This window comes from Panthera tigris, chromosome D3 (genome assembly GCF_018350195.1).
Source record: "Panthera tigris isolate Pti1 chromosome D3, P.tigris_Pti1_mat1.1, whole genome shotgun sequence".
NCBI classification, from domain to species: domain Eukaryota; kingdom Metazoa; phylum Chordata; class Mammalia; order Carnivora; family Felidae; genus Panthera; species Panthera tigris.
The window spans coordinates 9,823,761-9,839,501 of NC_056671.1; the positions used below are offsets into that span (position 1 = coordinate 9,823,761).

The 15,741-nt window shown below is 42.9% G+C and overlaps 1 protein-coding gene across 6 annotated transcripts in view; it reads right to left on the minus strand.

Moving 5' to 3' along the window:
* Positions 1–15,741, minus strand: part of HECTD4 (HECT domain E3 ubiquitin protein ligase 4) — a 189,978-nt gene that overhangs the window by 73,162 nt on the left and 101,075 nt on the right. For 2 of the 6 annotated variants that reach the window (XM_042962743.1, XM_042962742.1), the window contains exons 15-26: positions 14,771–14,876; positions 14,072–14,192; positions 13,262–13,390; positions 11,222–11,346; positions 9,587–9,740; positions 8,974–9,074; positions 7,125–7,323; positions 4,898–5,044; positions 3,671–3,775; positions 2,406–2,569; positions 1,604–1,837; positions 420–612 (exon numbers count right to left, since the gene is read on the minus strand). In XM_042962743.1, the coding sequence (XP_042818677.1) occupies positions 420–612; positions 1,604–1,837; positions 2,406–2,569; positions 3,671–3,775; positions 4,898–5,044; positions 7,125–7,323; positions 8,974–9,074; positions 9,587–9,740; positions 11,222–11,346; positions 13,262–13,390; positions 14,072–14,192; positions 14,771–14,876 (1,778 nt within the window). The remainder of the gene's footprint in view (positions 1–419; positions 613–1,603; positions 1,838–2,405; positions 2,570–3,670; positions 3,776–4,897; positions 5,045–7,124; positions 7,324–8,973; positions 9,075–9,586; positions 9,741–11,221; positions 11,347–13,261; positions 13,391–14,071; positions 14,193–14,770; positions 14,877–15,741) is intronic. The other 4 variants (XM_042962746.1, XM_042962744.1, XM_042962745.1 and 1 more) reach the window with 4 other exon arrangements.

Genomic DNA, 15,741 nt, shown 5'->3' on the forward strand with positions numbered 1-15,741 from the left:
TTTTTTTTTTTTTTTTTTAAAGTAGGCTTTATGCCCAGCATGGAGCCCAATGTGGGGCCTCAACTCACAGCCCTGAGATCAAGACCTGAGAGGGAGAATAAGAATCAGGTGCTTAACCAACTGAGCCACCCACATGCCCCTCAGGTCCCTTTTAGAACTTCATTACAGGGGCACCTGGGTGGCTCAGTCACTTAAGCGTCTGACTTTGGCTCCGGTCACAATCTCATGGCTCCTGAGCTCAAGCTCTGTGTCAGGTTCCGTGTTGACAGCTCCAAGCCTGCTTTGGATTCTCTCTCTCTCTCTCTCAAAAATAAACAAACATTAAGAACAATTTTTTTAAAAAACTTCATTACATTTCCAGGAAAGACATTATTTCCAACAGTTGTAGGAGAAATCTAAGTGCTTTCGCCTTCACTGACCTGCAGCTGTCTCTCCATGGCATTGAGTTTCTTGAAGGTCTCTCCCATAATTTTACACAGTAAGTCATATTCCTCAGCATGTTCTTCTTGATACTGGAAATTTATTAGGGACTGCAGTGCATCGACCAAATTCAAGTGCTTAATAACACAGGAGACCACCATTTCCTCCATCACATCGGGCTGAATTACTTCTCTGTGATTACGAAGGAAATGAGTCAAGTATATGCCATGCTCTCAAATTACCAATCCCATATTCAATCAGTTGAAGGGTGTAGGCTTTGATTTAAATATATTAAATACATTAAACCACACCTTCTTTATTACAATAAAGAGGCACGACATTATGATGGCTTTCATATCAAGTTGGCAGTAATTTACTGTTTAACTGACAAAACTGACTTAAGCTGATAAAATGAAAATCAAAATTAAAGAGACTTCATTTTCTATAATTTGTATATTTTGTGTCGGAATTGTATTAAAGCTGGAATAGGTCTAAGGATTAAAAAAAAAAAAAAAAAAGATCTTTAGCACCATTTATGCACCATTACAGCTTGTGATATTTGGATGCTGGGCTGAAAATGAATGGTACTTCTGTCTCTTTCTTTTTAAATTTCAACTATTCTTAAAATTTTTCTCCCTGAAATGGGCAATCGTGTCTCAGAAGACAGGGCAGAGGCCACCAGACTTGAAGCAAGAATTCTACAAAGACGTTTGCAACTGCACAACTTCATGTTCTACATCAAACACCCCTCACCATCTCTCTGGACTAAGGAAACCCAAGTTGAGGACTAGGAGTAGACGGTCAAACCACCATGGAAAAACCTATAACTTGTCAAACCTTCTCATGCCTCAGAATCTTATGGAAAACTGGTCAAAACATCGATTACTGGGCCCCATCCTCAGAGGTTCTGATCCACTAGGTAGGAGATGGGGCTCCAGAACTAACAAGCGCTCAGACAGTGTTAGCTGGAGGCCCACACCTTGAGACCTGAGGACCTGGAATACCACCTGGGGGTACTTCCCAGAGTATCTGGTTAGCATTCATAAGTAAATGCACAATTAAAGGCTCACTTGCTAGACTGTAAAAAATTTACCACCCTCCCCCCCATCTTCCATTGTCTAAACAGTTTTTTGTTTTTTTTTTTTTTCCAATGGGAAAAGCAGAGCACCATTTAGCAACATACTTTATACTTGGTCTGAATTGAGGTCTAGCACGCCCAGAAATTTCCCTGAGCTTTATCATGATTCCTGGAGGCAGCCTGATCCGGGGCAGGTCAAAGTAGTTTCCAACAGGAGGCACGAGGACGTCAGAGGGGTAGGTGAATTCTCTGTCTTCTTCGATGGTCAGTGGCAGTGGAGATGGGCTTGGAGTAAGGGCAGGCGAGATCACGCCATTGGCCTCCACCTGCCACTGGCACCTGAACAGACAGAAAAGAGGATCTTCACTCTTCTTCCATCTGAAAAGAGCTACTTAAAGTTTGCAGATACACCAAACATCTGAAGGATCACATTATATGTTAGGTATTCATCAAGCCTTCCCCAGAAGCTAAGGAAAATGAGCATTCTATGAAATCGCATCTTTGGGAATTTACCTTCTCCCCAACATTTTATTATGAAAACTTTTAAGTATATGTAGCAAAGCTGAAAGCATTCCAAGGTTAACACCCATATACCCGCCGCCTAGATTCTAGAAAAAACATTTTGATATGTTTGCTTTATCACTCATCTACTCATCCTTTAGGGGATCCTTGAATTTAATTATGCACTATTTGGGTTGGAGAAAAGCTTCTGCAGTTCAAGGCTGTAATTTCCAATTTAGTAAAGTAAGGGCCAAAAGGCACTTTTCATCTTCTTTCTTAACGACAATGACACCCTCGGGATTGTCAGGCAATATGCACAATGAGCTGCGAAACGGACTCAAAGTAGTTTGCCACATGAAGTTCTTTCGCCTTTGTGAGCAAAACTAGCCCTATCTGAGCCTTTTACCTTTGTAAAAGTTTGGACCGCAACAGTTCCTGACAGGCTTCTTCTTCTTTGGTGATTTCTGGTCCATTGTACAGGATTCTCAACATGGAGCAAGCTAACACGGACAGACCTAGAGCCAGGTCTACCAGAAAGGGCAGGCCTCCGGACACATCCTCCGACGACTCCTGCAACGCAGACAGGGGCACACCACACTGGTCAGCGTGCACGGCGGGGCGCTTCGACCCGTGTGCACCGCGCTGCACGGGTCCCCAACCACAGGGGCTCACAGAGCAGCGTCGAGTACTATCGCTATGGGACACAGGCACAGCACCCAACACCATGAGCAGAAAGATGGTGGCACAGAGTGAAGGCTGAACACAATTCTGGAGAGAGAAGAGCTGATAAGACTCCATATTAGAGAGAGCACAAATCACGTGCAAGATTCTTTGGGTCGATTCCTCTCTGCTGTGCCTATCCAGGTATAAATCACTACTTCGTTGGGTCACCTCCATCCTGTGCTCGAACCAAGACGTTGTCAATTCTCATACTGAGTTCGTTCAACAAATATTTGAGTACCTACTGTGGACCAGTCATTGTTCTAGGCCCTTGCAATACAGCAGAGAACAAAGATTCCTGCCCTCACGGAGCTTCCATTCTAGCAGGTACTTCCGCTCTAGAGTGTGTCAGCTTGGTGAAACTTAAGCCATCTCCAAGTCTAAAATAGGTTTTACAAATCAAGCAACTCAAGGGGCTAGTAGAACTCCTACCACTCTCTCATTTTTTTCCGGCTGGGAAAAGAATTCACATAGATTCACGGGCAGGGAAGTAACTATTTGGCACTAAAAGTAGACCGAACCCGCATACAGGGTTTCAATGGACCGTATACAGAGTATAACAGACCCAATTAAGCAGAGACGGAGCCTTTGAGAATAGAATGAAAATCTGATCCTACCACTCTAAAAACCCGGAATCCCAATGCTTACTTCTATTAGGTGTTCGAGTCTCCTTCACCCCATGGAAAGATGCTAGAGGCAGATTACCCCTCCAGGCTTTGAAGATGGAGCCCCTAGCAGTGGGTTCTTTCTGTGCCGCTAAACGGATTTTAGGTCACAGCTAGTTTTAGTCCACAAGACTACTACTTATGAAAGTAGTCTACTACTGCCCAATGGAAGAGATGGATGAAACAGCTCATATTTTGCCCGGTCTCCGGGGCAAATATGACGTCTGTAAGCAAGGCACACAGGAGAAAGTACATTACGCCCACAGCGGTGGTTAGGTTCCAGTACCTGAGCGCGAACTGTGCAAGCAAAGCCCCACATAGCTTTATCGGGAGTGTTGTGTTCACGGCCACTTCTCATTTCAAAGGAGAAGGTGACTGTATCTCCTTCCACCTTAAAATTTAAGGGGGGGAAAATACACTTTAAAAAAAAAAAAAAGACACATGATTTTCAAGAGAGCAATGAATTTCAGAGATTTACTTTCAAAAGGGCCACAGCAATAATTCACTCCTTTTCTCAATCGCACGTTTGACTCAAACTCCATCCCCTCTCTCCTCTGGACACCAGCCTTCCGGGGGTCTCTCCTGACCAGGTAGTCTGGGGACGAGGCATCTGGGAAACGGGCCACGATCACCCAATAGCAGGATCGGAGTATAGATTAAATCTTGACCATAATTTCAATCGATTCCTCAAGACTTCTATTCTTTCTGCCCTCCCCCCTCCCCACCACCTCACTTGTGCCGGGAAGGCAGGCAAACGGCCTGGATCTTGAAGAACAGAGTGCTGCGAGACCTTGCTCTGTATTGCGGAACCAACACCACGAGTAATGAACAAAACATAGGAAATGAGAGAACGATTAAAAGTGTCGTGCCGATGCAGATTTGGATGCATCCAAACTACACCCCTGGACATAACTTGCTATCTACCGCTGAATTAAAGAGGGTAGGTAACGCACACGAGACACAAGCTTCCAGAACAGACTTTGGAGAGGTTTTCAGGTTTTAGTGGGCATTTCAGCTCATATTCATAGCCTACGTAGATCTGTTGTAGTTCCAGGGCCCAAATTACAAAGCATGACTGGAATCTCATCCATCTGAGAAGGATCATTACTGTTGCTCCAAAGGCCCAAATTCATTCGAAAACACGGATTCCACATTTTTAACCTAGGGTGCCCATCACGGGAGAGTGCAGACAAGCAAGCTGAGAGAACTAGCAGGCCTTCATCTAATGGACAGGGAAGGAAATGCCGTGGGCACCTCAGTCCCTGGAGTAACCTGGGGAACAGATGCCAGTTCTGGAGCCAACAGGGGTCTGACAATGCCCTACAAGGATGGTCATTCTGAATGAGGCAGTGAGTTTACAGACCCGGCAAGATGGCTCCAGCTCAACAAAAGCACCCACAGACCTTTTTTTTTTTTTTTTTTCTTTTTCTGGAATTAGAGTTAATACTCGGGCCTGGAAGGAACGGGAGTTCAGTTTTCTTTTCGAGGAAGTGAATCTGACTGGATACCATACCTTCACCAAGTCTTTGGGCCAGCCAGTTCCTAAGACACTACGGCTGCCATATCCCAGTGTGTTGCCTCCATACTCAGCAACCTTCCTACTGTTTGTGTTAGGCCCCGCATATATCACCAACTTCAAAACAGAAAATATACTGTTAGACTGTAAAAGAAAAACAAAAACAACATCTACAAATAAAAAGGCTGCAAAAAAGTGTTTGTTTAAAAATACATTCATAACCAGGCACTGATGTCATTACAGTAGAATATTCCCTGATTTTTTAAGGTATAACTGATACTAGTTTGGATGCAACAGGTATTGCCACAATTTAACTGCCTGGGGACCTCACATTAACATAGGTCTACTCAGCTATTACACATATTTTTAAGTAGTTATTTTAATGCTAAGTAATGACGTATAACTCATTAATAACTGGTATGGTTTGCCCCCTGAAGTCCTCCCCCAAATTAATAAAGTGAGCAAATACAGATGGAAAGACGGTTATATCTAACACAACGAAATAAAGGCAAAAAACAAAAAAACAACACAAAACCCAAAAACTCAATGCATGAGGATTTTTAAAAACGCAACAAATTGAAAATAAGCCATACATCCTTTGAATGTTGCTTAATGGGGTAAAAAGAAAATGACATAAATTTAGGCCAGAAAAGGCGCTGCTGCTTCTTGGGTCAGTTTTCATGGATCAGTACTTTTCCGCAATAAAGGTTATTCATTTATGTGCAATTAACCAACTTTCTAATATGCAGGAGAGATATTTAGAGGTCCCTTGGCATTCAAATACTTCCCTGGGAAGAATGAAGCTCTGGTTTCCGTAAACTCCAACTCCTGTCTTCTCATGTGCACTCTGACCACCTCTGACTGCACAGGAGAGCTCAGTTTGGATCTAGAGGCTACATTTTTAGCCCCTGACACTTATCATGTTGTGCTTTCTTACCCTTTTGGACCTTTTGCTGATACCAACCAGGGACCACTGGAAAAGTAAATGTTCCTTTTATCTGTGTAGGAAGCCTCCCTGTGCCTCCACATTTAACGCTAAACGTCTACCGCAGGTGTTGGTTAGCGTAGGTCAGAGGATGCGAATCACTGGTTTTAAAGGAGAAACAAAATGACACCGACTGATATGGCAACCTCTCCATTTCTATTTTCAACAGTCCTATCACCTGAATCTAGGAAATGGGGGTAGCTGATGTCAGGAGCCACGAAGTGGGGCAGGCTGATGGCAAGACGTTTCTTTTTTGAAAGGCCCATGAAAGACCATTTTCTAAATTCTTCTGCTTCCAGCTAACCTGAGTTTTGGAGACGTATCTTAAGCCCCTCCCGACACCTGACAGTTTTCACTATCCTAAAAGATAAGGGGGAAGGGGCCCCTATCATTTGCTCAGTGATGGGTTTCACCACCTCAGAGTACATACAGTTAAGAAGTCCTTTATTATTTAACCTAAAAATCTCCCCTGGAAGGATTTAAGACCTTTCACCCTAACACTCTACAGAGGAGCTAACAATCTACATACAACTACATAAAAATAGTCCTGCGTACGTACAAAGCTAGTAGATAACCATTCGGTTGTTCTTTTATGAGGTTACACGTCACAGTCACATTCCTCTTTCCTCAGAAGTTCAACATGATGGTTTGCAACACAACCACATAAACAGAAGAAAACACTTCAAACCCCTCAAATGTTTCCTTCCACTTAAAATTATCAAGCCACTACACGTCAGAAACTACTCTTCCTCAAAATCTATGTGGGCCCTGAGGTACTGACAACAAAGAACAAATAATAAAAAGAAAACAGATCCTAGCACATCTGAAACTCTTCTAAAAGGCCATCTTCTCCCAAAGAATACGTGAGAAGCCCCAGAATCGGGCAGTACGATCTTTCTAGACGAATGCAAATCACCTGTCCACAGGAATTCCGAGCACCGGAGGAAGGCAGTAGGTAAGCAATAGGCAAAAGAAAACTTCCTTTGACTCTCAGATCTAAACTCTGAAAAGCTTACGAAAGTGCACTTTCAACATGTTGTGAACACACTGTTCTTCGAACACAGACATGCTGGTTATTTCCCCAACCACTACCCTTCAAGGCGTATCTTAAAGTTTTCCAAAGAGACATCTGCAGACAGAAATAAGTCGGGAATGGTGACCAGGAGCAAAGAAAAATAAGAAGCATCTAAGAAACCAGCCTATTGGCGGTGGAACCAATACTAAGCCAGTCTTGCTTACTTTGTCATAGTCATACTGTGAAGAACATCTACTATCAAATCTAAGGTACAAGCAGCGAGCTCCTGGGATGTGGACAGTTTCTTTAAATTTATAGTTGTCTCTGACAGGGTGGACGGTTTCCACGGTCTTTCCAGCAGCCCATGGAGCAGGAATCTTTAAACCAGTGAGAAAGCCTGGCTCTTCCTTCTCTTCCAGCATCCTAAAACCAGACACAGACAAAGGGATTTAGCTTAGCAGCGGGGAGAGGAAAAAGAAGAGGTACACATGGTAAAATACAAAAGGTTAAGGAATGTCGCTTTCCTTTTCCACATCATGCAGTCTGACAACCTCATAGCTTTTCAATGCTAGGTATCAGTGGCGATCAGAAGCACTGTAAAAGCTCCTATGTTTAAGGCTCTTTTGTTGTTGTCGCTAGAGAAGATACTTGCATTTCCCCCTCTCTTTTCAAGGAGGAGAGCCCAGGAGAGGACCTCACCAACTCTCAAGTTACTTTAAAAAAAAAAAAAAAAAAAAAAAAAAAAAATGCTATAAAGGACCCTTAAGATTGGTCACTTTCCAAATCCCACAGGATTAGTATCCTATCAAGGTTCCTTTTGTTGATATCTAAATGTCAATTGTTGAAAACTCCATGAGTCTACCTGACTTTTTACTTTAATTTTTGCTAAAGAAGAATGCCTTCAAAGTCCTCTTGTCTACTGTAATTAAACCCTCGAGGACTTTGCAGCCCAAGGCTGTGGTCTACAAACTCCTAAGACCTATACTTGGCTCTTGTGAAATTAACACTCTTCTTTCAGCTCTGCACTAGCAATGTGGTGGCCACGGAGTCAAGTGTGGCCAGGTAGACAGAATCTGAACTGAAAACAATTTAAGATTCAGCTTCTTGATCACATGAGCGACACCACAAGTCCATCATGAACAGCGTGTGGCTATGGCTGATGATCCCGGACAGCACGGGGGCAAAGTTGCGTCACTACGCAAAGCTGCACTGGATACCACGCTCTTCTAGAGAAACCTGCAAAGTCGCCCTTTTCTGATTGGCATTGTTGAAGACTGCTCTGATAGGTGTAACTGACACGTAATCAACTGCCCATATTTAAAGTGTACAACTTGGTAAGTTTGGACATAGGTATATACTAGTGAAGTTTCCTTCCTTCGCTTGGTAATCCAGGCAATCATTTTTTGCTTTCTATCACTAGAAATGAGTTTACATCGTCTATAGTTTCCTATCTAGGGAATCATATGGCATGTTCTTTTTGAGGGGATCTGGCTTCTTTTGCGCAGCATAAGGATTCTGAAATCGTTCCTATTGTCGCATGTATCAACCATTCATTCACTTTTATTGCTGGGTAGGATTCCGTCGTAGGAATATTCTAATACTCTGCAACTCATTTATCCCTTCCCCCGTTGATAGACATTAGGGCTGTTTCTCGTGTTGGGCTCCTCCAAGTAAGGCTGTTATGAACCTTCATATACAAGTCTTTGTAAGAAGCTATGCTTTCCTTTTTCTTGTGTAAATACCTAGAAGTGGAATAGCTAGGTCATGTGGCAGGTGTACACTTAACTTTTTAAGAAACTGTCAACCTATTTGCCAAAGTCATAGTATTTTACATTGCCATCGTTGGTATAGGAGAGCCTGTCAATCTTTAATCTCTTGATCTGTGGGGAATTTATTCTCACCTGATCCTATAAATCTATAAAGCAATTCTAGAATTATCTGGAAAACGTGACCCTAAAGTCTCTTTTCCCAGTTACAAAATCCTTGCTAGAATTCAGTGTCGTAAAAGGAGAACGAGGCTTTCACCAGAAGAAAACAAGGCAGGGGTTCCAGCAAGGAAGCAGCATCTTTCACCTCTGATCGGGGAACAGCCTGCCCTTCTGGTCTGATGCACCACATGGGGAACAGCCCACCTCGGCAAAAACCGGACACTGGGTTTTAAGCAGCAAAGCCGTCTGAAACACAAAACCATCATCATGTCTTAAAGTGCTTACTGTCAGTTATCTGGATGGTACTACAGCCAAATTTAGAATTCTCACTTAAGTCATCTTTTTACAATCCTAGTCTGTCCTCCTTCACGAAGAAATGCTTTGCGACTTAGACCACTCAATATCATTTTATTTAATGCTGTCATGGCACATATCCTTTCTATCAGTCACCGATAGCCCGCAAGGCCTCAGGAGGCTGAATACAATGGTAGGATCTCCATAGCATTGCAGATTAGCATTTTCACAGCTGACCAGTGATCAACACTTGCTAGAAGATCGCAGTAAGTAATTTAGTCAAACAAAACGTTTCTCCTTAATATTTCGGTTTCTTTTTTATTATGTTTTCCTTCATTCCACTATTATTTCCCTTGGCTTCTGAAAGACATGGCCATGTTTACTCTGCCTTCAATAAATACAGCCGCAACGCGAGAGGTGGGCGGGCCGAAGAGCAGCTCACTTTGGCACACCAGGGACCGTACCTGACTGGTATAGAGTACCAACTGGACCAGCTGAGGCATCAGGGCATCGGCCATGGTCAGAGTCTGTAAATTTGGATGCATCAGGGAAGTCAGTAACACTGGAAGAAGGTGACCAAGCATAGTAGCCTTAGTAACTTGTTCCAAGCCTTTTAACCTACAAAAAGTTCAAGAAAACAATGGCTTAAGCAATTCCTAATCACGTGAAGAAGCAACCGTCCTCTTTATCTGGCAAATTCTCTTAAACTGCATTTCCTTGAACTGCTTAAGCACTTCTAGCTACGGCAGTTTGGTCCACAAATCTCCCACCTTCTACCACTGAGGGAGAGGGAGAGAACAGAAACCAAGTAAGAGATTTCACTGTCAACCTGAGTTGACACGGTGCGTATCACAGCACCTCGGAAGCACTTTATCAGTGGGTTCTAACATGCAGACGGCTACTCTAGGTAGTTACCACAGGCAGAGTTGCCTTGGCACTGGAACTTTAGATCGCTGTGCTGTATGCAGTCTCCGACAGAGAGAAAGTAACTAGCTACAACACAGATTTTTCTTTTGTCTTTAAAATCACATCCCCCCATTTTATTGAGACAGAACAGTGTATAAATTTAAGGTGTATAACAATTATTTGATAGATGTATATATTGTAAAATGATTACCTAAAATCACATTCTTAATATCCCAATCCTCTGCCAGAAGAATTAAGGTATTTGACTCACCCAAAGAAAGACGTGGGTTATAGAAATTCTCTGAGGCTACTTGGGGTACTGGGGTTGGAACAAGAAACAGACCTCCCATCTCCCAGGCTCTCAGACTCTCTCTCCTCCCTGGCAGGCGGGGGGCAGGTGGGGGGTGAGGAGGCCAAATCTGTACCACAAGCCCCAGCAAGGGGCCCCATACGACTTAACAAGCCCTCGTGCAATGCCTATCTGGGTTATACTGCCCCCAGTTCCAATGTGGCCACCAACTCTCTGGGAATGGGCAGGAAACAAGGGACATGGGGACAGACAGGGTTACCAGAGGAAAAATTACACTGAGGGGTTGTTTTGGATCAGCATCTCTAACATTAAAATCATTATCACACACAGATGTAACGGCAAACCATTAGCAGAAATTTTCATGGGGAGGGCTAAGAAAGAGCTTTATTACTGGGAGAGAGAAGATTACCCTCTACAGAGGTCACTCCTATACTTGAAGAAGTAAAATCACAGTAAAATTTTAAGACATTATGTCAGCGTCATCTTTCGCATGGCAGTTAATCTTCTGTGTCACTAAGTCACCTGGCTGTCTAAAGTACTTATCACGAGGACACCAAGTGCATGTGCCGCTGAGCTAGATGATGGAAGGAAAGGCCAGTTTGGGGGCGATGATGGTGGCAGACCCGAATGTCGGCGGGGAGGCTGTGCACCAGAGCCTCGCCGCCCCCTCAGACTCTGGCTGGCAGCCCAGTCTCACCTAAAAGCACCATTAAAGAGTTCGATTGCACTTGGCATTGAACACAGTTGCCATTTCAACCTAGTCTCACAAAAATCCCTCTATATTAAATGAACATTTGATGTTCTGTTCTAAGAGATCTTGCTTTCATAAGCAATTCTGCTTCCTGAAGGGCAGCAGGCCACAGCTCACGACCCATTTCCTCACCTCTGCTCACGGTCAGCTAGGTCACTATTTATGAGGGCAGTTGTGACCTGCTGTAGCATTTCCAACACTTCATCACATCCAGTCAGGATTTGGGTGGCAAGAGCCAAAATACTGACCTTTAGCTCCTAGGTAGAAAATATCACAATATTATTTTTAGGCTTTGGGACGAACATACACTCACAACGACAACACGAAATGATGTATTTAATGATGCATTTCCAAACGAAATAATGAGGTGGCCAGAATCAGCCCAAAGCAGGAAGTTCCGCTAGGATGGCAAGTAGCAATTTGATTTGGGAGGCTAAGGTCTGGAGTGCTGACAGAAATACGCAGTATTTCACGGGGAGCACACCGAGTCCCTGGGAGAAAAGGCATTTCTCCCATCCCCTCCAGCACAAGAGAGCTCCCGGTGGCCAGCCCAGAAACTGTCCAGGTGGAAGATTGCCTTGGGTGGTATGAGGGTAGCTAAAGAGAAAAACAGAACAGTAAAAGGCGCGTGTAGAGGCGGTGAATAAAATGAGACAAAAACACAACATTCTGAAACAGTACAAGTGACCTTTTTACTTAATGTTGTAAACCATCACACTTGAAAACAGGCAAGTTAAAAATTCAATTGAAGTAGCAGGCAGTTACAAGCTATCGAACATTAAAATTAACTATTAGAGAGTTCGTGGGCATACAAATACTAAATCGTGTGTTAAAAAGCACTCGTTAAAATCACACAAGTGTTTAGCTTACAATTATTTTCTGTTAAGAAAAAATACAACCAACCTAACCTTCTAGGTGAAATCTGGGTTTTTCATTTTTCCCAGAGATACTGGATAACTCTGCCTCTTCTGCCTTTACCAAGAGTATTTCTCTCCGTGGATTAATTAAAGAATTTACAGAATTTAGCCTTTCAAATAGAAAACACTTGCTTCCATTGTTGGGACTTTTCTGGGGCCTTCTTTGCAATTATTAAGATGTTTTTATCATGAAGAGAAAAGGAATTCTGAACTGACAGGCTAAACCAGGGTTTAAGTCACACGGATCCCATCAGCTGCCATGTGCTGACGGCGCCCCCTGTGGCCGCACAGTGCGTGCGGTTAGCATGCCTCCTCCTCTGAGCCTCACAGAACCTCGCAAGGGAGACTTAGTGTCCTTTTTCACTGAGAAACTAAGGCAAGAAAAGTTAATCAACAGTATCAGCAATTTAAATGATTAATTCCTGCATTTTTGCCTATTTAAAAACTGATTATACAGTGAGATCAACTCAAGAATTCACAAGTGTATGGGTTGTAGAGTATGAGCGCATAAAGCAGTAAGAAAAGGGCGAAGCATAATGGCTTTTATCTCTATCGCTTCCTCGGTAAATTTCTCACTGTGTTTCAGTCAACACGTTAGAGAAGAACCAAGTTCTTATCGATTTCTCTGATTCTCTCACAGAGAAGAAATTCTACACAACAATGCAAGCAACAGCCTCCAGCATCTGTCAAAATTATAACCACCACTGCTATAAAAAAAAATCTTTGGATTGCTATAAATTGCCATGTGGGAACAAATTATTGAGTTTACATAGAAGCTAACTTAAAAATAATTACAGAGAATGAAATGAACCGTAGGTTTAGAAATTATTCAATATAAAGGTTGTGAGAAAATTACCACCTTTTTAAGTTATTTGAATGGAGAGAATGTAATAAACCAGCCGCAAAGTCAAAATTATTTCAAATGTTGGATTATTTTATCTCTATATGCATAGATTTCAGATGTGTACGAGATCACTTGTAAGCGCAATACTTTATAGTCCTTTAAAAAAGGATGAAATAACCAAGGCACAAGAAGAGTGACACGAGCACATGGAGACACGTTATGAGAGTGTCACAAATATGGTAACCACTGTGCAAGGACATAAAAACCTATGAGATGAGTGACCTAATATTACCTCTCACAACAATAGAGCCACAGGGTGAAATGTGACATCGTAATACACAGAGTTAGCCAGTCGAGCTGCCCTTTACACACTGGGTAGAAAGCATCGTTAGAAGAAAGCTTGGTGTTTACCTGTACCTTCAATGTCTCTCCCTGCAAGGAGCTGTCACTGTCCTCGTTCTCATCGGGTTTAATCAAAATAGTGTTACTGAGAAGGTGGTTCTGAACTGCCATCAGATAGCGCAGGCAGGAGGATGCAGCCTTTAATACAAATAAGGGCATTTAAATGATCTACACCTTACAGCAAAAAGGGTTCATGTCATCCTCATGTTTATAAGGGTTGGACAAGGGAAGCAGAAGAGAAAGTACAGAAAACAGACCAGGTTAGTTTCTCAGGTGACTTATTTCCACATGACTTTTGATATGTCATTTGACACATTCACCTTTCTGCCTTCTGCTGCCTAATTCGCACTAGTCACTCAGATACTTACTTGAATTTCTCCCACCCTCTCCCCCTCTCATGAATTTCCACTAGAAAAGAGTCCACCAGAACCTTGAAAGAATCTCTAGGTTCTTTCTAGTCTCTGGGGAACCGTGACGTTTTAGAAAACGATACTACATTAACAGTTAACAGGGAGGACAATCCTCACTATGTAAACAAAACGAAAACATCCAAATTCAGTCAAACGATTCACTGCATCAAGACATTTAAAAGCAGGGGGAATAAAATCTTAGAGAAAGCGATCCAAGTGGGTTTGTTTGGTTCTGTATTTCCAGGACAAACACAGTCACCCACTGACTCCGTCAATTAAGACTGCCTTGGAGAGTGCGTTACGTCAGCGTGTACACACACACACACACACACACACACACCTCGATACAGTAACATGAAAACAGGGACACTTGATACCATTTGGCTTCATTAAACACATTTTTACTTACAGGCACAGTCGAAAGGAGTTTTTGAAAATCCTCTTTAGAGACAGTTTGGCACTTGGTGATTAAGATACAGGATTCCCGTACAACAATCTTCAGAATGTAGTGTAAAAGTTCATCATTTAGTCTTTAAAATGCAGGAAAAATGTCACAATAAGATACGTATGGTTTAATAATAAAAGGATAAATTTTACACAATTGGAATGAGATGACAAACAGGAGATACAAAATTCACTGGCTCTGTAAGTATATCATCTTCCTCAGCAACAATGCTAACAACTAGGTGTACTATCTAAATCCAACTTAAGAAACAAAACGGTAACCAAGGACATAGTCTGACTACTTTTATAAACGGCAAAGAAAACCAACACCTTCCTCCCCTTCCCAGCTCACCCACACCCTCACCCTGGCCCTCTCCCGTAGCCCACTGAGTTGGGTGGCACCCTTCACCAAGATGTTTAAATAAGTTCCATCCATTCTTTCCACTGAGTACTTTGCCGAGAAAACTGAAAAATGCTATCATCGCCTTTTAGGGCAAGCGTGGGATATATGATCTTTTGATGGATCCGTGATTTCAACTTAACATGCTAATTATCATATTAGATATTATAGGAGACTTAAGTTGCTCAAACGCATTTAATGTAAATTAGTTACTGAGAAAAACACAAAGAGAAGGCTATCAGTCAACAGCGTGACTGGGGTCACCTGTAATGCTCATCCTCCTCGCTGCCAAATCGGTTGTTTTGAAGCTGTTCAGCTAAATTGGTTAAGATCACATCCCGCAGCTGGGAGAGGCCGCTGTTTCTCTCTCCTGACACAGAACAGAGCTCCGTGAACGACCCTGGTGATTACACTTAGGAAACTGAGGCTATTAAAACAGGTTTTCAAATGAGCACACTGTCGACGAGGTAGGGGCGCCGGGCACACGTACTCTCACAAAGAGCAGCAGCAAAAACAACCTCACAACCAAGCAGACTTCTTTCAACCAGCACATCCTGATCTAGCTGTAGTTTGCCTCTTCATATGTCACACAGCGGGATTTCTAATTCCTTAAACTCATGCTGCTTATAAACACAGAGTGTCTCTGACAGGGTGAGCTTTGCTGTAGTTGTTTGATCTAACTTTAAAAGTTGGGTTTTAATGTATGGAGGAAACAAACGGACTTGGCAACCCCTAAGAAGTCATTATCTGTAATGCACGTTAAACCTCTACTATCAGGCACCTTCTGCTAAGCGGCATGGATAGAAAAAGGTTGGGGCGCCTGGGTGGCTCAGTCGGCTAAGCGTCCGACTTCAGCTCAGGTCACGATCTCACGGTTCGTGGGTTCGAGCCCCGCGTCGGGCTCTGTGCTGACAGCTCAGAGCCTGGAGCCTGTTTCGGATTCTGTGTCTCCCTCTCTCTCTGACCCTCCCCCGTTCATGCTCTCTCTCTGTCTCAAAAATAAATAAACGTTAAAAAAAAAAAATTTAAAAAGAAAAAGGTTGATAAAGGCTTGAAGATACACAGAACAGGGTTTCTCCTCTCAATCTAGTTGAAGCACTGGTGTACGTGCAGATACATTAAAAAAAAAAAAAAATTAACAAGGGGCGCCTGGGTGGCTCAGTCGATGAAGCATCCAACTTTGGCTCAGGTCATGATCTCACAATCTGTGGGTTCGAGTCCCGCATCAGGCTCTG